Consider the following 26470-nt stretch of genomic DNA (forward strand, 5'->3'; position numbering starts at 1 on the left):
TATTAAAAAATAGAATGTTAGGGAATAAATTCAAAAAGATTAGTGTGGAAGTCCAGTTACACAATCCATATCAGATCAGTGTCCTTTCCTCGGGTAGACAAATAGAGGTAGACTCAGCATCTGCTTTTCAATTCTTTGGCTTGTTGGGCTAGGCAGAGGGGGCCTTGCAGAGTACTTTGCTTATATGGATAGAAATGTTCCTTTTGTCCTCTTGAGAGATCTTAACAAAATTTTCATGGAGATACTCTGCAGTCCTCTCCTGAAGATTCTAGGGACGACAGCCTTGTTTCTTCCACCACAACTGGGGACTTTCCTACGGGGACTATTCTGCCATGAGTTCAGCAGGCACCATTGTAATAAACAAGCTAGTAGCATATGAGCCTGGGCAGCTTCAGGACGCCAGTAAGAGCTGCGTTCTCTATTCCTTTGTCACTCTTGGGAGTGAGATATCAGCCAAAATCACTACTGCTTGTGAAAATATTGCCAGTATTCATTGTCCTTTCCCTAAACCCGGGGCAGGGCCACCAGTATTTAAAGCTTCAGGAACAGAACACCTTCCCACCCTCCCTGCTAAGCTAGGACGTGCTCACTAGCGTTTGAGCTGCAGAGCAGTGCTGTAACGAGGTGCTCCAAAGTTAAAGTGACAGTTAGCATTTCTCATTAAAGGTGGGAATGGGAGTAATTGAAGGGAGTTTTGAGACTTCTCTTTCGCTTTCCCTCGTGACTGTAAATCTAATGGTGCGGCTGTCTATTTCAATGAACAACTTCTGACGTGGTGGCCTTGAGAGGTGCCCTCTGTATGTTGTTTGAATGTCTGACCCTGATCAGGAGAAGAAAGAAGAGGACTAGAGAGGATATGTTCTCCGAGATCCTCCAGTCCTGTACAGCCTCAGGCCATGAACTCAGGTCTTGGAGGGGACATATGGCCATGACCATGGACAAGGACCAAGAATGGAGAGAGTGGTTGCTGCAGGAGAGAGAAAAGGACCCAGAGGCACATCAGGAAGTGCACGGGGGTATAATGGGTTTGCTCAGGCAATAAACTCAGATGCTGCAAAGCATTACTGACCTACATCCCCAGAGATCCAGGATTCAGCAGCCTTTCCAATCATTGGAGAACTCCGTGGTTGATGCTCCCTAGGCTGTCCTGTTGACAGCCATCTCTGCCTTGTTGCAGTCTGTCCCCTTCTTTGACTCCACCCCATACACAAGAGAGACCCTATTTCATAAAAGCATCAAACAACATTACCGTGACTGACTGTTAAAGGTTCTTTTAAGGCCTCCCTCACTCACACAGCTCCACAGTTGTGTCTTCTAATAGCCTTGGGTTTTGGCTGTTGAAATTCAGCAAACAGCCTGACCACCTCACCCCTTCACTGTGGCAGTAGCTTTTCCCCCTTCACCTCACAGATATTCTGCAGTACACAATGTGCAGCTATAATGAGGGGCACGTTTGCCTTATTAAGTACTAAGTAAACAGCACTGGTATCTCTTCAATGTATCAAAAGTACATTCAACTGTCATTCTGCACCTGCTGAGCCAGTAGTTGAAACTTTCTTTGGTGCTGGGCAAGTGACCACTGTAAACCTTCATGAGCCATGGGAGCAAGAGGTAGTCTGGCCCCTCAGAATAGCTATTGCTATTTCAGTATCATCAGTGTCCCTGCTTTCAGCTTTTTGAAAAGTCCTGTGTTCTTAAAGAAGAGAGCATCATGCACCTTCCCCTGACCAGCCCACATTGATATTAATGAAGCACCCACAGTGATCCACTAGCACTTGGGTATGGGAGTTGATGTATTCAGTGGCAGAGTGGACTGGTGCCAGAATAGTGATATGGGTGCATCTGCCAACCCACCGCAATTCAGGAACCACAGTGTTGTCAATCCATCCATATGTCCTTTACATTACCCAGCGTCACAGTCCTGTGTAGCAGGAGATGCTTAATGGCCTTACGCACAAGGATGACAACAGCCCTCATTGTGGATTTTCCAACTCTAAGCTGATTGCCCAGTCCAGCGTTGCAAGCTTCGCATGGTTGCCACTTGCTTCTCACTGACAATGCAGCTGTCATTTTGGTGTTCCTACTGGAGGTCTGGGTGAGCTTAGCACACAGATCCAGAAATGTGATATTTTACAGCCAAAAGTTCTGCAGCCACTACTCATCATCCGAAATGTACCTTATGCTGCAATTCTACCAATCGGTGCTCATTTTTTGAGACCAGAAGCAGAAATCCACTGTGTGGAGCTGCTCCTTGAACACCAGCAACAGCCTGGCATTTTTTCCCATTGAGTCTGTCAGCATCCAGTTTCTGCACTTGAACATCTCCACATCTTCCTCTTTACAATCCCAGTTATAATAGTATTTGCTCAGGTTCTTCTAATACCGGAGAATTGTGCATGTTGTATTAGCAATGTTCATGAGAATTGTGCTGAGCTGTTCAGAGTCCATGCTTCTGCCAAAGAGACTGAAAAGCGGCATGGAGGACTGTGGGAGTTTTGCAACCAGCATGAAAGTTGTGAGCTGTGGAAAACATTATGGAATGGAGAAAGTGGCATGGTAGGAATTTGACCCCTGCTCCCAGAAATCTTTGGGTGAATCACTGGTATTTCACAAAGCACGGCAAAAATGTCCCACAAGGCATTGTGTCAGATGGCAGCACAGGACGAGCTCGGATACCTACCCGGGGTGCACCACATTTTACATGGATACAAGCACTTGTGATGAGTACATGCAGCGCCAAAGCACGCACCCAGGTGTGCATGGACCCAAGCAATATACAAAGGTCATTGGCTATACACCAAGATAACTTGCATTGACCAAACTTTGTAGCATAACATGGCTTTTTGTCTTGTAATTTGCCTATCTGGGCAAACCTACTGACCCTGAGACATCTCAATGCTAGAGCTAGCAAGTAGGAAAAATATATTCTTGCCAGGCAAGCCAGGACAATTTTAAAATCCAATCCAGAGAAGTAAAGTTTAATGACTTCCTGGGCACACTGCTGACTGGCACTTAAAAATCCTGGGTATACTGACTAACCAGTCAGAGGCTGAAAATGCAAATCAGCTTCTGACCTCAAGTTCCTTGTAAACAGCACTGAATGCTGTGTCATCAACTATCCCTTTTCTTTCAAATCCCAGCTGAAATTGTATTCTAAGCCTTTGCCTAGACCATGCATTTCTCCCTCCTTCTGCTATTATTCATTTTTAAATTACACAATTGTATGAACCGTGTTCTCAGGTTCAGTTATTATGAAAGATGCTGTAGAAGTGAAGTTGTACTGTTTCTGTAACCCCTGATTTGACTGTGTTACTCAAAACTTGCTCAGAGCTTGTGCAAACTTAATCTGACTGTTTGTTTATATTATATGAACAAGATGGAACATGCTACTGAGTATGTTGTGTTATTTTGTCAATAATTTTTTGGTACAATTGAGTTCACCGAAAGGTGCTAGATCGACAGTGTTCCCCACCAAAACCCCTCAGATATGCCCAGGAATGGGAAACCATCTTTAGGAGTGAGAAGAATACTTGAGTGCTGGATCCTGCAAGGTGTTTACTACTTGAAGGAGATCAGCACCTTGAGGGATTGAGTCATTAGTCTCCAGTTCCATTCAATCCTTGGTCCCTGTACGGATACTGCCAGCAAATCTCACCAAACATATATAAATCCACAACCATAGGAGGTGGTAATGTGGACAAAACTGTCCACTGACCCCAGCAACTCATTTTACGTGTACCTCTAAACAGCCATCCATTGACATGTGCTGCCTAGCAGTGAAAAAGCTCTTTTTTCGTGTAATTTAACCTTTAGAAATATTAAAATAAAACAGAGGCACCAAAGACTTTAATTATAGCTCTTCCTCCCGCCACATACTCACATCCACAATGAAGTAATAATAAAAAATCCTGTCTTTCTGAAGTTTACTGAATACAGTTATTTTCACCCTAGTGCTGACTCACTGAGATACTTAGTTTAAGAGACTGATGAGGGATTATTTTTATTTCCTTCCCCCACAGTTGTCATCCTGACTTCTGAGAACTGCTTACCTATAAAGGTCCTACCCTGAAAGTCTCTAACGTGAGAAAGTCTTGCTGAAGTCTGTGAGCATTCTCCATGTTCGGGACCTGCAGGATAGGGCCCTTCTAATAATACAATTTTGAGCTCAGGTTGAAGTCAGACTTAAGTCATAAATATTCAGTAGCGTAAAAAATAATTCTCACTGACAGCACAGATATTGTTGGCAGCTGTAGTGTTACAGAAAAACATTGATCCCCTCACAGGATAACAAAGTCACAGGATTTTCACTAATTTATTCCTCAAAACGGTGAACATCAATCAATAGTTGTAATACACTGTTCAAAAAAGATCATTCAGTTGTTTAAACAACTAGAGCTTCAGCTTTCGCTACAACCAGTGTGCTCTTGCTTTGTTCCAGGTTACAACACAGTAAAGACCTGTGTATTTACCTAATAATTATTTCGTATTTCTGTCTTCCAGATCAGAATGAATATAGTAATTACTTTTTAATTCACTAAATGTAACTCTCAACTCATCCACGGTGGTATGACGTATCAATGTATCTATGTGTTGTTTCTGAGGGCCAAGTTGGAGAATGGGCTTGCAATTATTCAGACATTGGACTGGGATTCAGGAGATGCGAGTTCAATTCCTGTTCTGCCCAAGACACTCTTTGTGACCTTGGGCTATCACTTATCCCATGATACAACAAAGCTCTTAAGCACATGCACAGTTCCACTGACAACTAACTATTGAGTTCAGTGGGACTATTCAGTTCAGCGTGTGCTTAAGTGCTTTGCTAAACTGGGGCCACGACCTCAGTTCCTCATCTGTAAAATGGGGATTTGATATTTCCTTTTGCTGCCCTTTTTCTGTCTTATCTAATAGGATTGTAAGCTCTTCAGTCTCTCTCTTACTATGGATACATCCACTGCTTAGCACAGTGGGGCACCAATCTTGGTTGTGTACTTAAAACATGGATGTAATACAAATATTAGCAATAAATTCTTCACTTAGGCACTGCACTGACTTCAGTGAGCAGTGGATCTGATAATGTCATCATTACACCTCTGGCAGTTTGGGGTGAGTATTGGAACCAAATTCTGGGAGCATTGCGTAGACATCTCAGGGAAGAATTTAGCCTTAACACAATATAACTACACTTATTATCATTAAAGTGAACAGAAATGCCATTCATTACCTAGGAATTAAATCTACTGAGTCCAAAAGCAACTATCATTATTAGTAGTAAATCAGTTATATGGAAATAAAATAGGTTAGGGGATGTTACATAATTATGCACTCCAGTTTAAAAGATAGGAATAGGTGTATGCTTGATAATTACCACTGAAATATTCTGAAATCGAATTATGTACTGTCATCGTGTACTGTACTTTGAATGACATTAGATTCTGTATAGAGAGTTGCCATCTTTTCTTTGTCTACAAAACCCTGCTTACATAAAATTGCACCATTTTAATTTTTCCATGCTAGGTTTCTCCAGGTTTTAAAGTGGTGCTTTTTTTCTAGAAAATTATTTGTAAAGTGCTTCTCTTTTAACAAGACCTTTAAATATTTTTTAAATTTAATATAAATCTATACAGAAGGAAAGACTGAACAATGTTTACTGTATATACAGGTGTGTTTTGTTTGCCATGCTTTAGATTCCCTTCTCTACCGAAGAGCAAACACAGTTCAAAACTAGTCTCTAGAGTAAACTGTACATGGATCTTTATATTTTAATCACCATTATTCCACTTATTATTATCTAATTAGTCGCTTAGGTAATGCCAGGTGACTCTCAAACCAGCATTTCTGCATACAGTATGTAATGATAATACTATTTCGTAGTTTTGTAGACCTCCCACCCAAGCCACTTACAAAATATTAAGGATTGTGGCTGGGCCTGCGTAGGAATGCAAGTAGAGAAGAAGGACACAAGGAGCCTATCTTGTGCAGGGAGCCAGCCACGTTAGGAGTAGAGGGTTCGTTAGCCCTGTCGGTATGGCTAGCTTCCAGAGGGGAGCTAAAAGGGGTGGGCTGAGAGCAGAGCCCCAGACCCACTTCCTTCAACACCAGCAAGTGGAGTTGGTCTAATAGGGGAGGATGCACGTTTCACCCTTCAAAAAGTTGGTAGAGCTTCTTCTATAGCATGTTGTTACCTACAGGCCTAATAGGCATCTGACTTAGTCATCTGGACTCCAAATGCTAAAAGACCCAGCTCAACTGTCACTGTTTGGCCTGGGGCTCTCAACATTTTGCATGCTGGGATACCCACCTCTCCATTTAATCATATAGAAAAACCCCCTTTTCTGGAAACCTGTTCATATTCACCAGATTGAGAACCCATGATCCCTAGCCCTAATGAGTTAAGCTTCAGGCAGTAACTCCTAAGAGGGAGCACATTCATAGACGTATTTAAGGGTGCCCAGTTGGAAAGATTTTACTGGTGCTAACAGGATTTCCCATTTTAAAACAGGGAATAGCTCCAGAACAAGGGAGATGTTTTCAAGCAGGTGAGTCAGTTGCGCCCACTAAATTATCTCTTTTGACAGGCGAACAAACTGAGGCAAAGAAAAGTTGTGACTTACCCAAGGTCACACAGGAATAGAAGTAAAAATCCCAAGAGATCAGGATGTAGTGTATTCAATTTTAAGAGCAACTGAAAGTGTACTATTACACTAGCGGAATAAGTAATTTAAAAATAATATATTGTCATGCCATTTTAATTATTAAACCATCAAACTGTTACTTGGTTTATGTGTTAGCATGCACAGCTGGACCAGAAGATGAACTGGTTCACAATGAAGACACTGTATCACAATAAACACTCCTTTTTTCCAAGTGAGAGAGACAGGCAGAGACTTGATTAGGCCAGGATTTTTCTATCATCCAAAATGAGTCATTTGTACTAATTACCTTTTTTGAAGAGAGGAATTGCCTTTATAGCTGGCAAAAAAAAATAGGATTAATTTTTCATTATACCTCTGAAGATATAGAAATAAATATAAAAAATACAATACATGCTTATTAAATTACACTAATGAGATTGGGAGAGTCACTGCCAGATGGTGAATTTTGGATATTTAGTGATAAGGGTTCAGATCCTGCCTGTGAAGCAAAAAAGCCCTGAACTGAGGAGACATGCTGCTCCTAGGAAACAGCAGGAGGAATCATGCTTCAGGGAGACTAAATTCATCCCTATCCACCCTAATGCACAAGGGCAGGCTACATATCTGTATGGGGTGCACCCTGCCCTCCTGCTCCAGCTTTAGCCCCTCTTCCAGGCTAATGAGGAGGCAGGAGCAGGGCCGTGGCCTTGGCCCCATCTCCTCTCTGCCTCCTTAGGGTTCTCTGTATCCCAAGGGAATAGGGATGGAGAAGTCCCTGTGCTCCCTGGAGTTCAGAGACTACAATTTTGCCAGTCCCTCCTTTTTAAGCCCCTTACACTCTCCCCTTTTACTTCAAAGCTGTGTAAAAGACGAAGCAGAATGTTGCTCTTAGGGAACAAAGGCAATAAAAAGAAACCAAGCTCCAGCATTACAGAGTGTACTTTATTAGTTTTTCAATTACATTTTAGCTTTCACTAGCTGTGAATAATGCATCATAGAATATTGCTAAATGTAATACTGCCAACTCTTGTGATTTTTGTGATAGTTGGTGCTTCCTTAAAGTGAGCTTCTGGAATCAAGCGATTATGTGACAATCTCTGCTCTTTTTTTGTTTGTTTTGTTTGTTTTTTAAAGTATATTTCTAGACTTCGTGATTGTGGAGAAAAGCTTGGAAATGTGACTAGAGTATGTCCTAAGGGCTAACAAGAAGGCAAAAAAAACAATTAGCTTTTTTTAAAAAATCTCATTACTATTAAAACATTGTCATGATTTTTGAACCCTTGAAGACGATACTGTAAATGTAATGAAGTATATTTTGTACAAATAATGACAAACTAATAAGACCTTACTATAGATCAGTATTAAAACTTTAAGAGGAAGAGAGACCATCAATTTGTATTTGTGTGTTAGGAAGTCCTTACTTCACTGAGTTTCTGTTGCACAGGGACACAGCCTTTTAGTGGCAAACTAATTCTCAGATTCCAGCAGCAACAAGTTACAATATTCTTTACCAGATGTTATTATTGTAAAGGATTAGAAAGCACCACTAAACTCAGATAAGGGGAGGGTGGGAATGCAAGGGGAGCTAGGTGAAATTTCTGAATAAGAGCCAAGGTCTACTCTGCCATGAAGACATACCCAAAGACAGAGACAATGCAATCCCTCACACAAATACCCACTCATAAATTCAAACCAGAAAACTTATAAAAGATTCAAGCTCAGTCTTCTATAGGCTATTAAGGCATAAGGAGAGAGATTGCCTCCTAAGTATTTAACAACCAAAATAACAATCAGGTATCATTGTGATGAGGACCATGTATGGTAGACAGACAAAAATCAGCTATTGGAGGAGAAAATGGCAGGTGTATGCATGAGACAAATAAAAAGTTAGCCACTTGGGGGTGAGATTCAGAAAGGTATTTAGGCACTTAATTCCCACTGATTTCAATGGTCTCATTTGGAGACAATCTACTGTATTTTCTATGTCCCTTTGCAAGGTTGAAGGCAAAGTGATCAAACCAATAGTGAAAAGCCCAAATTATTGCCAAGCAGAGAGGAAAAGGTGCCGCAACTTTAATTAGCAATGCATTATAATATAAAGTCCAAAACTGAGTGAGTTTTTATTTTCCCTCTTTATTTCAGCTTCAGCCCAGCTCCATACCCACAGCGTGGCAGATTTGCCATCAGGCCCTATTCTTGTTTTAATGAGATAAGATTTTGTTATACTATTTTTCAGGCCCTGATTATATCAAACAAAGATTTCAAGAAAGCGTGGAGGTAAAAGAAAACCCTGAAGAAAAGGTTCAAGAAAAAACACCTTCCCCCAAAGAGTCTCCTCATTTTTATCGAAAAGGCACTACACCACCTGGGACACCTGAAGCAAGCCCAAAGCACAGCTCTCCTCTTCCATCTGAGCCCTCCCCTACCAAACAACTGAAAAGGCAAAACTCCAGCTCAAAGGCAAGACTCACTCAAGAAAAAAAGAGTTTAGCTAGTGAGACTGTAACAGCTGTGGTCAACAAGCCTCTGTATTCAAAAGTACCCGCAAAGGAGGAGATAGCGGTGAAACATCAGCCAAAGTTTTCAGCCCACCACAATCCCATCAGCACAGAGAATGGGGAGCTGCATGGTCACTACCATGGCTACTACGTAAAAATGAATCCAACGCTGCTTCCACAGGAGCTCAGGGAGGAGGATGAAGATGTCAACCCATTACCTTCAGCACTCACACGGATACCAACTCCACAGAAGCCAAGTCCTGCCAGATCTGTGACTAATCCAGATGCCAAAGAAAGCAAATCTGATACAAAAGTAAAGAAACCTGAACTTGCTGCACCAAAGAATCCCACTAATAATGAGTCCCATTCTTCAGCAGAAGTGGAAATCCATTCGGTAAGTACTATTGGCAGCCCCTTCCCCTTCAGTGCTGCTCTGCCTGCTGCATCTCAGCTTTGCAGTCTAAGTCCGGGCAAAACTCACTGACTTCCATAGCAGTTTCATCTCTGTATGGACTGCTGGATAACACCCAATGAGTAAAACTGGAGTAAGGAACTGAGGTTCTTTACCTCACTGTTGCCTTTCTTAAAAATATGGAAGGGACAGATAGTAGCCAGAATACCAATAGTGGCAGTTCATAGAATAAATTCTTGTGTATTTATGTAACAGCAAGATCCTTACACACACAAATGTTTTGGTGTTTTTTCATGTGTTCACCTCAAACCAATATGTTTTCCTTATTGGATATTTTGGTTACACTGCTAGATTGATCCCAGAATCTAACAATTTCTAAATGTTTACCCAAAAAATTATGCAGGATCTTCCAAAAATCCAATTTTATGACAACAAACATTTTTTCCCCATTAATCGTTAAAGTGCCAGTGGGATTTACTGAAGACTGTTATTGAAAAGTTTATAACTTCCATATAGCTTTGTTGTAAACCTGCATATAAACATTATCAGCACAGGGATTATTATTTGCTTGCCCTGAGAAAGGTAATTTCCAAATTCAGATGGCTGCTGCTGAATAGTTAACAATTAATTACTGCGCAACCATTAAAAAAATTATATATAGTATCACATCAGACACGTGTGTGTTTATCATTTCAGCTTCAGAATCAGCATAACAGATCATCTTCATCACCCATGTAACTCCCTAGAGCTAAGGGTTACCCTTTAGATTGATATGAATGTTTGGGGCTAAATTGTCAGTGTATCAAACAGGCCTTAAATACCCAGTGATGCAATAAGACTTTATTAAAGTCCTGATTACAGATTCTCATTAAATATCAGCTACAAAGGTGATATTTCAGCCTCTTAGGGTACGTCTACACGGCAAAGAAAAACCTGCAGCTGGTCCATGCCAGCCGACTCGGGCTTATGGGGCTCACGCTGCAGGGCTGTTTCTTTGTTGTGTAGACTTCTGAGCTCTGTCTGGAGCCTGGACTCTGGGACCCTTCCACTCCATGGAGTTCCAGAGCCTGGGCTCTAGCCCGAGCCCAGAGATCTACACAGCAATGAAACAGTCCCGCAACCCAAGCCCCATGAGTTAGTCGGCTAGCACAGGCCAGCCACAGGTGACTAGTTGCTGTGCAGATATACTTTTAGTTATCATCATCATGTTCCTATTACACCTCTGGCGTTTAGGGCACTGACGAAGCTACTCCACTCATGTCTGTTTCTGGCAAGTCTTTCAATGGTTCCCCAGCCGTCCCTCAGGTTTTTCAGCTCGGTAAATACAGTAAATTCTAAAATTTCATATATAAATATATTAAAAACCTGATCCAAAGTCAGTGAGGGATCTTAAAGTCCACTACACGATCTAAATAAACTCCCAAAACAAGTACTTTAAAGTTTTATAATGCTCAGTTCTTATACTGCTATGGAAAATTTAATTTTCTTCTTTATTTTTTAACAGAAATTCTAGTTGGATTAATTTCATAAAATTGAAAGTGAAGACTGAAATTGTGTTTTTAGACCATTGTGCCTAGATATTCCATTACTAGACAGTTGAAAGGTACAACTGTCAATAATAATGCCAAAAAAGAAAAAGCATTCAATAAACATTTGTTTTGTATTTGAAAAAAGCCAGATGATTAGGGCTGTCGATTAATCGCAGTTAACTCATGTGATTAACTCAAAAATAAATTAATCGTGATTAATCGCACTGTTAAACAATAGAATACAGTTGAAATGTATTAAATATTTTTGGATGTTTTTCTACATTTTAAAATATATCTTTCAGTTACGACACAGAATACAAAGTGTACAGTGCTCACTTTATATTATCTTACATTGCAAATATTTGCTTTGTAAAAATGATAAAAGAAATAGTATTTTTCAATTCACCTCATGCAAGTACCGTAGTGCAATCTCTTTATGATGAAAGTGCAACTTACAAACGTAGGGTTTTTTTACATAACTGCACTCAAAAACAAAACAATATAAAACTTTAGACCCTACAAGTCCACTCAGTCCTTCTTGTTCAGCCAATCGCTAAGAGAAAAGTTTGTTTACATTTACAAGAGATAATGCTACACACTTCTTAATTACAGTGTCACCTGATGTTCGCATGGCATTGTTGTAGCCGGCATCGGAAGATATTTACATGCCATGTGAACTAAAGAGTCATATGCCTCTTCATGCTTCAGCCATCATTCCAGAGGACGTGCTTCCATGCTGATGATGCTCGTTAAAACAATGCGTTAATTAAATTTGTGTCTGAACTCCTTGGGGGAGAATTGTATGTCTCCTGCTCTGTTTTACCCGTATTCTGCCATATATTTCATGTTATAGCAGTCTCGGATGATGACCCAGCACATGTTCGTTTTAAGACACTTTCACTGCAAATCTGACAAAATGCAAAGAAGATACCAATGTGAAATTTCTAAAGATAGCAACAGCACTTGAACCAAGATTTAAGAATCTGAAGATCCTCCCAAAATCTGAGAGGGATGAGGTGTGGAGCATGCTTTCTGGAGTCTTAAAAGAGCAATACTCTGATGCGGAAACTACGGAACTTGAACCACCAAAAAAGGAAATCAACCTTCTGCTAGTTACATCTGACTCAGATGATGAAAATGAACATGCGTCAGTCTGCACTGCTTTGGATCATTATCGAGCAGAACCCGTCATCAGCATGGACGCCATGTTCTTTGGAATGGTGGTTGAAGCATCAAGGGACATATGAATCTTTAGCGCATCTGATATGTAAATATCTTGCGACGCCGGCTACAATAGTGCCATGCAAACGCCTGTTCTCACTGTCAGGTGACATTGTAAACAAGAAGCAAGCATCATCATCTTCTGCAAATGTAAATAAACTTGTTTGTCTGAGCAATTGGCTGAAGAAGAAGTAGGACTGATTGGACTTAGGCTCTAAAGTGTTACATTGTTTTATTTTTGAATGCAGGGGTTTTTTGTACATAATTCTACACTTGTAAGTTCAACTTTCATGATAAAGAGATTGCACTACAGTACTTGTATTAGATGAGTTGAAAAATACTATTTATTTTGTTTTTTACCATGCAAATATTTGTAATCAAAAATAAATATAAAATGAGCACTGTACACTTTGTATCCTGTGTTGTAATTGAAGTCAATATATTTGAAAATGTAGAAAACATCCAGAAATATTTAAATAAGTGGTATTCTATTATTGTTTAACAGCGCGATTAATTGCACGATTAATTGCAATAAACTTTTTTAATCGCATGATTAACCACAATTAATTTTTTTTATTGCTTGACAGCCCTACACATATGTTCATATTATATCATGATAAAATAGTTTCCATTCCAACGGAACGTCAGGAGGATTTTAAACAGCAGCTACTAAAGTTAGACTTTTTAAAATCGGCAGACACAGATAACTGGCATCCAAGTTTCAAAAGAGCTGGCCAAGGAGCTCTCTGGTCTATTAATATTGATTTTCAGTAAGGCTTGGAACACTGGGGAAGTTCCAGAGGCCTGGAAGAAAGCAAATGTTGTGCCAGTATTTTGAAAGGGTGAACAGAATGACCTGGATAATTATATGCCCATCATCTTAATATCAATCTGAGGCAAAATAATGGTCTGGCTGATATAGTACTCGATTAATAAAGAATTAAAAGAGGGTAATATAATAAATGCCAATCAACATAGATGGATGGAAAACAGATCCTGTCAAACTAACTAGATTTTTTTTTTTTAGGGGATTACAAATGTGATTGATAAAGGTAATAGTGATGATGCAATTAATATACTTAGAGTTCTGTAAGGCATTTGACTTGGTATTGCACAACATTCTGACTAAAAGTAGAATGATAGAAAATAAACATGGCACACGTTAAATGGATTAAAACCTGGTTAATTTATTGGTCTCAAAAATGTAATGATGAACAAGGAATTATCAAGTGGGTGTGTTTCTACTAGGGTCCCACAAGAATTGATTCTTGGCCCTATACTTATTTACTGTTGTCATCAATGACGTGACAGAAAACATAAAATCATAAAGTTTGGTGGCTTGGTAGATAATGAAGAGGACAAGTCATTGATAAATTAATCTGGGTTGCTGGGTAAGCTAGACTGAAGCAAACAATGTGTGTGTCAATGCAGCCAAACGTCAAGTCCTACATCTGGGGGAAAAGGTAGTCCATCCATACTTACCAGATGAGGGACTCTGTCCTGGGAAGCAGCAACTCTGAAAGAGATTTGTCCGTCATAGTGGATAATCAGCTGAACATGCGCTCCAAGAGCAATGCTGTGACCAAGAGGCAAATGCAATCCTTGAATATATAAATAGGGCACTGATGCAACCGCCACTGGAATGCTATGTCTAGTTCTGGTGTCCATGCTCTAAGAAGGATGTTAAAAACTTGGAGAGGGCTCAGAGAAGAGCCATGAGAAAACATGCATTATAGAGAGAGACTCAAGGAGCTAAATCTACTTAGCTTAACAGAGAGAAGGCTAAGGGGTGATTTGATTAAGTACCTACACAGGGGACAGAAATACAGGGTTCTTCAGTTTAGCAGACAAAAGTATAACATGATCCAATGGCTGAAATTTGAAACTAGACAAATTCAGACTAGAAGTAAGGCAAAAAAAATTAACAGTGATGGCAATTAACTATTGGAACAACATTACTGTGGGATGTAATGGATTCTCCATCACTGGAAATTTTTAATCAAGATTAGATATTTTTTTGAAGGATATGATCTAGTTCAAACAGGCATTAATTCAGAGAAGTCCTGTGGCATGTGTTGTGTAGGAGGTCAGACTACAGTATCACAATGTTCCCTTCTGGCCTTTTAATCTATTATGCAGCTGATATTGGCCTTTGACCCTGGGAGCCTGACTATGTGGATGGGTCAGACGTACACTACCATGAAGTTGTCAGGCCCGGGAAGGGGAAAGGGGGTCCAAAGATGAAGGGACAGAATCTCAGCCTGAAATTTGAGTTTTCTGTTCAGCCCTGATATAAGCAAGTGAAGTTGCACCTGCTTAGGCAGCATCTATCAGGCCAAATTTTTCTCATCTTTTCCACCATTCCTTCCAAACCAAATCATTATTGGGACCTGAGGGAGCTCCTAACGTTACTGACTAGCTGGAGTCTCTCTATATCAGAAATGTATCCCTCCACCTTCTCTGACAATCAGGGCAGGGCACAGACACAAACACACCACTAGCCAATGATCAGGAAGGCTATGTCTTCACTACACGCCACTGGCAGTGGCATGCAGTGTATGTGTAGCTACATGCTGCAGTGAAAAGCATACACACTGCGGGTTCTAAGTACACATGTCAGCAAAAGGTGAGGAAAGGCTCCAGCAGCAGGGACCCTACACTGCTGTTTTTAGCAGTGTCGAGAGAGAGGCATGACTTGGGCAAGTACTCACATACATATCCACACCCTTCAGGCATGTCTTTACTAACCTAAGCTATGCCTCACAGTCTATTGCTATTTATACCTGTGTTGTGGGGGCTCCATATGTACCTACACGACACACTACTGAAAAAAGCATGCAGTGTAGCCATGCCCAAAAGGTGGAGAGGGTAATAAGAGAATATCACACAGCAGACATTTCTTTATTGATGTGATAGCCTGGGATCTGTCCCCCTGCCTCTACTGGGGTACTTTAATTGCATTAGTCTTGATAACATCGGTGTGGTGAGTGTATGAGAAAAAGGAAATGAGGGTGTGGGAGTTCACTCCCAATGTGAAGGCATTTTGCTGTATGTCTTTAAAACTATATTTTCTACAAGTGTGTGTGTGTATGTGTAGCTGACTTTTCCAAGATATGTGGTGATGTGTGTCAGAGACAGGGTAAATTCTCTACCTGTTTGCATTTTTTAAAACTTTAACAGGAGTAAAGCAACAAGAGGTACTCCAACAGTCTACCAGAACAAGGGTGTGTGTTGGTACAGAATTGTTATTAATGCTGCTTGTGCATTTTTCTCCAAAGTTTTCACCATCCCCATTTCAACCTCAGAAATGATTTCCCTCATTCCCTGATTCCCTCTGCTCTAAGTCTTTCCTGAACAGAGATTGTCAGCAAGTCACAGTTACCCATCCACTGAACTAAACCTGAAAAATCATTGGAGATAAATCAGATGAGATTTGAATTGTGATCAAAAAGATGAGCAGATGGTGTTTTATCCTATGCACCCATGTTCTTCTGCCAAATTGTTTGCATATTGGCTTAAATAAGGTAGTATTGGAAGAAGGGGCATGGCTCTATTATACCGTAAAAGACTATTTTGAGAGTAACTGGTATTAAACCACAATACGTAGTTCCGTTTTACCTAAATCTAAGGGCATCACAATGTGCAGAATATCAAGTGGTATGGGGTATAGTCTCCTCTTAATGTGCACTTGACATCCATCAATCATACAATCTAATGTCCCTGTTGAAAATACAGAGCTCTGGCACTGATCCTGTAAACTCCTATGCCTAGAATTCCCAGCAAAGTCAATGGCCATTCCTAATGCAAATGGATTGCAGGACTAGTCTTTATATCTCTTAGTTATTTCCCTGAACAGTCGTTCCATCTTCTACCTCAAAATTAATTACATAGGGTTCTCTTACCTAAGGGAAAAGATGTTCTCTTTCCTGCTACTAAAAAGATGAAAGGACAGTTTGATGCAGGACTAAAACTTTGCTGTTGCAGCTTCTTTATTGCACCTGTTCTAGTCAATCCTGCACAGCACAGACTAATTTTGCCTTTTGCTATTTTAAGCTCCTGCAGGGTATTAAGGACTTATCTTTGGTGCTTCACCTTAAAGCATTTAACACTCATAGCATGTGTCTAAAAACTGGGGTCATGCTTTGCATAGAACAAAACTCTAAGACTGAACATTTTTGGAACATCAGAAAACTCCACTTTCACAATTCTTGTTATCAAAAGAGAAAACAAAATATATTCACCACTGTGAATGGGGTGAGTCCCTGTTTGTGTCAACTCAGCATGGGTTGGTGCCCCAACATCACCATCTCTTCATTCTTTACTCAGTATTAGTAAACCTAATCCTTAACCTCCGCTTCCTCATCAGCTGCTTCTTTCTAGGAAGGATGCCTTGTCTCATATCCTACCCCTCTCTTACTTTAGAGGTTCTCTACCTTTTATTCTCCTTAGTAGGAGCTAATGAGACCCACTTCATCTGGGTGATAGATGCATCAATAGAATAGCCCTCCATCTCCAGGCAGAGTTCTGGAATCTGATATCTTATCCTGTTGCTGTTTGAACTACAGCCCCAACTTGCTATTCAACCAAAAACTGTGTGTCTTGGAGCTCTCATACCATGTAGAATGCAGTTCAGGATGTATGATGGGTAATGAAGGAAATCCTGGCTCCACTGAAATTAGTGACAAAGCTCCCATTGACTTAACAAGGCCAGGGTTTCACCTAGTCCACGTAAACCAATATTATTATTTATGGCTAGAATTTTCAAAGGAGTTGGCACCCAGCTCCAACTGAATTTCAATCCTTTGAAAATCCAGGCCCATATTACTGAAGCATCTACAAGCTCCAGCATGCTAGAGACCCAATGAACATGTAGTAAGAGCTAGTCTGAAACCCAAAGAGCTTACAGCCCAAGTAGACAAAGGGAATAGAGGTATTGTTCACATTTTACATGGGGGACTGAAACACAGAGAGACTGAGTGATGTGGCCAAGGTCACACAGGAAGTCTGCAGTAAAGCCAGGAAGTGAACCCACCTCTCCTGAGTCCAAGTCAGTGCCTTAACCATAACCATAACCATCCTTCCTTGCTGGAGGAATGTATCCTAACAGTGAAGTGTATCGTATGGTCCTTCTGCAAACAGAAAAGTGGCTTCAGTAGGAAGGGTCTCGTAAGTGTATGAACCTTGGCCTTTTTGAGTTTGCAAGTCATACTTGTTTCAAACAGGTTTGCCATAGAAAGGGATCCCCGTAGGGCCGTGGTGCACTGAACCATGCAGATGTAAGCATCCAGAGTAGTTATAATAGCAGCCTCTCCTATGATAATCTAAAGGCCAGTTTGTGGCAGGAGGGATGAGTCCCCATCTCTGTGAAGTGGAATGAAAGTGAATTTGATTCAAAAACATCCAGGGGACCCATTGTTTCTTGTGGGGAATTTTCTGTAGACAATATCGCTCAAACCCTTAGTCATTTTTAACACACACTCTGCTACAGAAGGATATATCTTCACTTCAGAGTTAACTTGGATGATTGGCACCCACGTAAATCTAGCCTGGGTGTGAGGAGCCACACTGCAAAGTCCTACCTGAGTTACCAGCTGTTGCACTCACCCATGCATGGCAGTAGGACTTCTGGGGGTATCTCCTATGGTTCCTTATGCTGCAGTAAGCTGGGCCACTCTGATTCTTTGCCAGCAAATGGTGAGATAATGATTTAGTAATTTAGCCTTGTTGGTACTCCGTGTGGGGACTTGAATTGTGGGAAGGCACTGGAGATTATCAGCAATTCAGTGGTTTAGCCTGCATCCTCACTGCAAAGCGGCCAGGTTACCGACCTGAGCATCAGGCTTTATCATACAGCCTCAGATAGGTCAAAGATTTGTGTATGTGGACAGGGGCTAGAAGTGGGGGTTAGGGGCAACACTGAGGTAGGGGTTAACTGCCATGAAGACATACTCCACCAGACACTTGTGAAAATTCAGCAAAGGCTCCAGGGTGTGACCCTCTAGCTCAGTGATTCTCAACCTTTCCATACTGTACCCCATTTAGGAGTCTGATTATCTTGCGTAGCCCAAGTTTCACCTCAGTTAAAAACTGTTTGTTTACAAAATCAGACATAAAAATACAGAAGTGTCACAGCACACTGTTACTGAACAGGTGCTTACTTTCTCATTTTTACCATATAATTACAAAATAAATAGATTGGAATATCAATATTTTACTTACATTTCAGTGTACAGTAAATAGAGCAGAGTAAACAAATCATTTGTGTGTATGAAATTTTAGTTTATACTGACTTCGCTAATGTTTTTTATGTAGCCTGTTGTAAAACTAGGCAAATACCTAGATGAGTTGATTACCACCTGGAAGACCTCTGAGTACCCCCACAGATACATGTACCTTGGGTTGAGAACCACTGTTCTAACAATTTGTTGTCATGCAGAGCACTGTACTTATGCAGGTTGCATTTAACTGGCAAAACTACATAAATGGGGGGCATCTCCCAGAGACCAGATTTAGCCCTGTTGGTACTTCTTAACGGAAAGACTGCTAGTTAATGGGATCATAAAAGGGCAGTAATTCTGCTTAAGCAGGAAGACTCCAGCTCATTTAGGGTACATCTGCACTGCAGTTGAATGTGTAACACAGGCAGCCAGACCCACACTAGCTTTTGATAGTAGTGAAGACACAGCAGCACGTACCCCAGCACAGAACAGCAACACAAATATGTATTTAGGGTCCCCAGGGGACTTATACAGGGGCTCCTAGCCCAGGCTGAAGCCCATGCCACCATATCTGTACTGTAGTGGTTAAACCTAGCATGGGAATGCTTATATAAGCTGCAGTGTCACCTTAAATTGCAGTGTAGACATACTTAGTGACATGATTTTTAGAAGTTGCTAGTGATAGTGTGCACCAATTTGAGACATGTTAAAGCAGTGCGGGGCAACCTGTGGCCCATCAGGGTAATCTGCCTGCAGGCCGTGAGACAGTTTGTTTACATTGACCATCTGCAGGCGTGGCCGCCTGCAGCTCCCGGTTCACCGTTCCTGGCCCATGGGAGCTGCGGGCGGCTGTGCCTGCAGACAGTGAATGTAAACAAACTGTCTCACGGCCTGCAGGCAGATTACCCTGATGGGCTGCATGCGGCCTGAGGACCACAGATTGCCCACCACTGCCTTAAAGGGTCTAATTTTCAGAAAGTTCTAAGTAATGACCCCCTCAAACTTAGGTCATTAAGAAGTGCCTTAAGTTGGGCACCCAAAAACTGAGGCACTCAAAATCATTAGTCGCTTCTGAAAATCTTGCCTCCGGATATTAATTTTAAAGTTTCAATCTTACGCTAGTTTTGTCTCTTTTCTCCTGGTCTTATTTGTTTGTTAGCTGTGATTTGTGCAGAAAGTCCTTCACCTGTTCCTGGCCGTGAGCTCACTTCTCAAATGCTAACTATACAAGCTGGGCCATCACACCAGGTATCTCACATCTGTCAGTGCCATTGTGCAGATAGGCCCAGTACAGGTAGTGTGCCTCCTCCCATCTCCAAGGGCCTCTCCATTCGTTTGACAGCCTCTTTGCATCTCAGCAAGCAGTGGCACTATTGATATGGGAGTGTCTCCATATTGACAACTTCAAGAGATCAAAAATCATGAGACACAAAAAGATTGTATTGCGTTTTTTTAGGTCAGTCCCTTGATTTTTAAATTTCCCATCCCCAGGGTGTGTGCATGTGACAATTAGTGTTGCCCACTCTCCCACATGTATTGGATAAGGTGATTTTGGCCCCTGCTGCAGGAGCTCTCACCCCCACATCTGCCCCTCTCCTGCCCAGTAATTAATCCTGTCCTCCAGGCCCCCATCAGTTCTCTTCCCACCCAACCCTCCCTCCCTCATTGACCCCACTGCCCTCAGTTCTCTCCCCACTCAACCCCCCTTAGTTCAGCCCCCCTACCCCATCGACCCCCAGTGGTCTCAATTCATCCTCCTAGCACTCACACCATCTGCTCCAAACCCATCATCAATACAGCCCACCCACCCCATCAGCCCTGCTCTGCAGCCCCCACGCCATAATTCAGCTCTCCCAGCCTCACCTGTGCTCTTCTTCGGGTTCTTCACCCTCCCCAGGCCTAGGAGGCCTGCAATGGGGTCACCTCTCCCTCTTCCCAAGCTGGCAGGGAAGCAGCCGCCCAGGGTTGACAGCCGGAGTGCTGCCACCTGGGGCTGAAAAAAAAAAAATCCTGAGCTTTGAGAGTTCTGTCATGAGTGAGGCTTAATTTTACTTAGAAATCATGTCTCACAATAAATTCACGACAGTTGGCAAGCCTGGTGTCTGTTAATTGTTAACTCCATTTCTCCAAGACTAAAGTCCCCTGCAGCTACCATCTGTAGTGGATTCTATTGTGAGAGTACTATGAGCCCAGTCTTGAAAACACTCATTACCAGGCCTACTGCTCGTCACTGTACACACTGTTTTCATTGTCTTGAATGAAACTACTCACAGTAGTAAGCTCGAGGCCTGGTAGTAAGTGTTTGCCTGTAATCATTTCTGAACCATTTTTAATACTATTTGATGTGATACTAGCACAAATACTGTTCATTTAAGACAGGCTTTGCCATTACGGTATTCTAGCAAACAGTTCTCAACCTGTATCATTCCAGGGATTGTATGGCTGATGTCAATCATAGCCATTAAATGTAGCGGAATTTTACAATAGATGACGTTTGCAGTAAGTCAATAAATTCTTGTTTAATATTTAATTAAATCTGGTTATCCCTCTTGTGATCTTAAAAGTGATAGCCCCATCAACAGGTCCAACAATCTTGCCCTGCTCAGGTCTTGCCTTTTTGCATGGATCATTTGTGTTTTCCATAGGAATGAATTTTATAAGCGGTGTGGTTTTCTTTGTTTTTTTACTAGCAGTGGAGTATGCATTTTTTAAAAGTTAATCACATGTAAGTCTGAGTAAATATGTCAAAAATTTTAAAAGGCGAACCCAAGAACGGAGGCATCTCATTTGTTAAATGTATATTCCAAACTATTCATAAGTGAGAATCTGTACAAATGATATCTTTCTGGGCACTGTTAAAAAAGCAGCAGTATACATCAGAAGGCTAATCAGAATCTTTGGTCATCTATTTCATGTAAAAATGAAGAAATTATACAAAGATTAAGAGTCAGCTCTTTAATAAAATTTAGATTTCGCTTGGGAGGCAGGGGTTGTTTTGACTTTTACATTTCTTTATGAAATTGACCACCTCCATTTATAAAGTAAGGGAATTTTGCCATCAGTGTCTACAGGAGCAGGAACAGGTCTGTAATTCTGCAACTGTTAAAATTACAGTTTAAATATTTATAAAAGATTTCTGGGGGATCTCTGTCATCTCTTTTTTATTAGCCAAACTACCTGCGGAGGGAAGGGAAAGAGGAAATTCCAGTGAGAGTACTGCGAGTGCCAGGGTGTATTATTTTACATAACACAGTTATATTTTCTACTTTAAAAGAGGTTGGAGTCTATGAGGAGGCCTGAAAGTAGGGAAGAGGTGCTGTACTATAATCTTTTTTTTTTACTACTACTGAAGTTCAAGTTTTGTTTTAAAAAACTGGCATAGTTTTTGTCTTGCACTATTTTGTTTTCTTTGGACAATCACAGTTCCCAGAAAAACAACTTAATCCTGACTTGATTAAACCAATATGATACCACATTTAATTTCACCTGCATTTACAGCATCCATTGCATTTCTCACACACATGATATTTAGCACAGCTGAATGCCAGAAATAATGAGTTTAAATGTTTTGTTTATCAGGAGTAGAGTCTGTACCTTTAGGGGTGATTAATCTTTCAGAGGCAGGTTTTAAAAGGTCAAGACAAGGTCATGATATATATTTCCTGTTGTGACTTCATTTAGAAACATGTATTATGTTCAGGCTTGCATGATTTTTTCCATTTAAAAAAAATGTAATCGAAACCCATTTTATTGTATTTTCAGGGTCCTAACTCAGTCATGATTGCCCTGGTAATGCTGTTGAATATTGGTTTAGCCATTCTTTTTGTCCATTTTCTAACTTGACTGGAATTAGAGAAGGTAAGAAAGGTCTTGTTTCTATAGAAGAACACCATATCCAAATCAGTTTGATTCCCCAGTTCAAATTATAAAGATTTACAAACTTTTAATGTTCCCTACTTTAATTTTAGCTATGCCTGAATGTGATTCAACATAGTTACTTAATGATATAATTGTTTTGACCCTTCAGTGAAGTCATGACAACTAGTGGTGTTAGCCCACAATTCTCTGCAGTTGTCTCATCAGCCTTTTAAATGGCACCAGTCGTACTCAGACACAGGGAAGGAGGCTTGGAATTAGGATGGGACGCAAGAGAGATGACACTTGGAAAATTCAGCCAGGGGCCTGATCAGTTTCTCTACTGATGATTTGTGGCTTTGGGGTCCTCTGGAAGCTGAAGCAAGCAGCCATGTTGGAAAACAACAACAAAAATCTGCTGAAGCAGCCCAACCAGTGAAGTGCATTGGCTACTCCATCTGTTCCAGCAGTGTGTGACTAAACTGGAAATGTACGGAGCTGCACTTTTTGTTGATGGAAGCTAACAGCTGCCTTATTATTTTACCGTCTGATGTTTTTAGTAGGGAGATCGGAAAACGACTGCCAGAGGAATGTGGTCAGAGGATTCAGTTGCTGTGGAAGTGATTCCAGCGTTCACTCCTATCTCATTAGAAGAAATAGTTAGCAGCATCACTCACCAGTCTTATTCCATTACCTGCTGCTTTTAACATCTCCTGCAATGGTCGGGGAGATTGAATTTCATTTGCTAGTGCATGATTCTGTTTTCGCTGTTGTTTAAACCTGATGTATAGCCATAATATAGTATGTAGAGCAACCTGGAGAAATGTACTAGTTGCATCTAGCAGCAGAGAAGCTAAGCTCTGTTATACATACAGTATATATATTTTTTTATCTGAAGGTACAATTCTTGAAACTAATTTTCCTAAATTATTAAGGTTTAGCAGGTAATATACAGTAATGGCAAAGTTTTAAGCTGTCCTTTATAGCTTCCAAAAAATGCTCAAATGCTTGTGTCAATAGCAAGCCAATTTATAATACCATGAGAGTCTTCAGGGAGTACCAGTACGTTAGAAAAAGGAGGCAGAATATCTTGAGAAATAGGATTGAAGTTTTGTGTGGTTTTTCTCCGACACCAGTGTTGTGGTAATCGGTTATTTGAATGATTATATTTTAATATTGGGATTTTTGCCAGCAGTTAAAGTCAAGTCTTGTCCAAGTGGACATTAATGCCAATGAAACCTAAGCTAGTTACTACATACAAAAATATTATTAATTTTAAAATACTAGCTTTGTGTTGAATACATTCAGGTAGAGCGTTTAGATCCATTGAAATAATTGTTTAATCAATTATATGGCTTTAATGTCTTTAAAGTCCGTAGATAATTTTACCTCAACAAAACAAAAAAAGAGAGAGCCACAGAAATTTTGATTTGGAACATTTGTCTTAAGTTGTTTTATAGTCCTATGTTATGCTGATGTGATCAGTGTTTTTTCATGTGCCATTACACTGTAATTACTGTACCCTGTATTACTCAAAAGCATGCTTCTTTACTTACAGAAGTTTATGTGGTGTGATCATTTTAAATTAAAATATTTACTTTCAAATCAAAAATAGAAAAGGGCTTGGAATATGGTTTATTTTATCTCTATTAGAAAAGATTTCATAATTTTTAGTTTTTGAACATGTTTGTAAACTTTGTAATTGTTTGCATGGTTTAATGGAGAAGTTTCTTAAAAGCTACATTAGGTATCTTTTGATGCAGCACATAAAGTAACATAGGTATGGAATGAATATTGTGTAGCCTGATACAGCTCAGTGCAGAACAATAACACTGTGTTTTATGCAGAAGTATGTTGAGAATCCTGTGGTTTGACCAGTGTGGAAGAAAGCAGAAAGAGAGCAAATGAAAATAACTGGTATATTTATTTATTTTTAAAAAGAAGTAAAATCATGTTTTACTTTTAAATTTAAGAAAGTAATTTTTAAATGAGAACACATTTTAAAGTTACTGTAAGCCTTGAAGTAAGGGATAAATGCTCCTGCCCACCCCATGTCTCCTTACAAAGAGAACTAATTTTTTAACTGACATTTAATTCTTATTCAATGTTTATTTAAAATACTTTATGCTCTGAAAATAATGGGGTAACAATCAGCTTCTGAAAATGTTTATAAATTTAAGCATGTTAGTACAATTTATAAATATGTATGATTTATAAGCTTTTCTAAAACAAAGCTCAAAAATTGTTGGTATTTTTCTAAAATGTGCACAGCTGTATTTTACATGAAAGGCTATTTATAATTGGTTGTTATACTGTACACTACATTTCGGACAGCACATGAAGCCTGCCAATGTACTTAATAATGTCACTTTGTCTATTTAAAGTTTCTTGCTGTGAAAAAAAATGAACTCTTTATGTAGGAGTTTCTCTATTTATAAAAGTCTTGAACCCAAAATGTATAATGTACAGTTTCCACGACTGTATTTGCTCTAATAAAAAGTTGGTTATTAAGAGTTGCAGGTGGGTTTTTCTGTTCATGCGAACAGTATCCTGCAGATATTTTTCCTGGAAAAATGTCTTCTATCATCTGCCAAGAGAATGGGCAGAAGCCTGGCTCCTTGGAAGTCCATGGGAATTTGGCCCTTGTTTTCAGTTGAGTCAGAATTTTACCCAAGGAATGTATCACTTCAAAGTGAAAGAAAGTTAAAACTGGTGGATAGCTTCCTGATATAGGTGTTCTTCCTTTCTCTTCACAATTAGGATTTTTATGTATTTTTACACAGACTAAACACAGCATATAAAACTCCATTAAAGCCAGCAGGGTTGTCTAATGAGTAGGTCACTACAGAGTTTTACTCCCTCTTAGTTGTTACCAATTGGTGCTGAGTTTTCAGGAGCTTCCCTTTAATAGAAATATATATTTTAGGAGCAGTTGCTCCTGTCTATATTTTGAATTAACTCTACCTTTATAAAGCTGCAAGAATGTCTCTTGTTTACACAATAAGCCCTTCTCTAAAAAGTTTAACAATGAAAAAATAAGTTCCTGGGTATAATGAACAGAGATACATATTGTCAAACATTTTTGAAACTGATAGATCTCTAAACCACCTTTTATTCCCCTACCACTTTCTGACCACACAATACTCTTCATATCTTCAAAACTGAGATTAAAGTGACATGAAGTATTTCTACAGTACTGTGAATGTGAAGATGTAATAATTCATATGTAAATCCCCCCCAGTAACAAGTGAAGGATTTAGGCAGCAACAGAGGAGAACGTGTTTGCTTGATCACATTTAAACTACAATAGCTTTCCCTGCCTAATTCTCAGACACCTTTTGAATCTGGGGATGAAGAGGAACTTTTTCTACAACTATGGGAACAGAATGACATCTTTTCCAGCTATGCGCACTTTCTTATTTGTGTAATTACATGGTATGAATTTATCTGATTACACAATATATTCAATGTCCACAATACAGAGATACTATCAAATGGACAGTTTTGAGTCACCAAAGACTGTCAAAGTCTCAGTTATCAGGTCTTCCTAGCACATACAGTTCTTTATTCATTCTCTGCTCCTTTGTCTATCTTCCCATCAGATAAAAAGAAACTAAAGAGACTCCCACTCTAGTGGTGGGACATTGAAAGAAAAAGTGGATTCAGTGTGAACACTGGCCTGTGGGCTTACACTATCAAAACCATGCTCTCAAATACATAGCATAAGCCATTTCCATAACAAACCTAGAAATATTTATTTACACAAACATTGACATGTATGTAATGATACTACACAGTAGCTAAGAACTATAGTAAAGTAGGCTGTACAATAAATTATTCTGATAAGAGTAACAAGCCTGCAGGTATTCACTCTGCTTTCGAGTCATATTAACATTCTTAGTTACTGTATATTAATAAGATATGGTTATGAAGGATATAAAAATGATCCTTCAGTACCTCAGTGAGTCAGAGAAGATGGCACAGTACATTGTCCTCCTATCGAAGGTCAGCTACTAAACAAGGAGCAAATGAAAGAAGATTAACTAAGCCTTTAAGAAATAACATTTTTCAAATCCTCTGGTTTAATATTCACAGAAACAGTGAA

General features: G+C 40.0%; 1 protein-coding gene and 1 long non-coding RNA gene across 19 annotated transcripts in view; one reads left to right on the top strand and one right to left on the bottom strand.

Moving 5' to 3' along the window:
• Positions 1-24876, top strand: part of JPH1 (junctophilin 1) — a 113072-nt gene extending 88196 nt beyond the window's left edge. For 3 of the 18 annotated variants that reach the window (XM_037892411.2, XM_037892412.2, XM_043539449.1), the window contains exons 4-7: positions 5038-5103; positions 8869-9524; positions 22273-22368; positions 22538-24876. In XM_037892411.2, coding sequence (XP_037748339.1) covers positions 5038-5103; positions 8869-9524; positions 22273-22353 — 803 coding nt within the window. In that variant the 3' untranslated portion in view covers positions 22354-22368; positions 22538-24876. Of the gene's footprint in view, positions 1-5037; positions 5104-8774; positions 9525-22272 lie in introns of those variants that run through there. The other 15 variants (XM_007063579.4, XM_043539448.1, XR_005224291.2 and 12 more) reach the window with 11 other exon arrangements.
• Positions 24877-25910: 1034 nt separating this feature from the next.
• Positions 25911-26470, bottom strand: part of LOC122464449 — an 88180-nt gene continuing 87620 nt past the window's right edge. Inside the window, exon 5 of the long non-coding RNA XR_006288483.1 lies at positions 25911-26378. This is a non-coding gene — a long non-coding RNA (uncharacterized LOC122464449). The remainder of the gene's footprint in view (positions 26379-26470) is intronic.

This window comes from Chelonia mydas, chromosome 2 (assembly GCF_015237465.2).
Source record: "Chelonia mydas isolate rCheMyd1 chromosome 2, rCheMyd1.pri.v2, whole genome shotgun sequence".
Classification (NCBI taxonomy): domain Eukaryota; kingdom Metazoa; phylum Chordata; order Testudines; family Cheloniidae; genus Chelonia; species Chelonia mydas.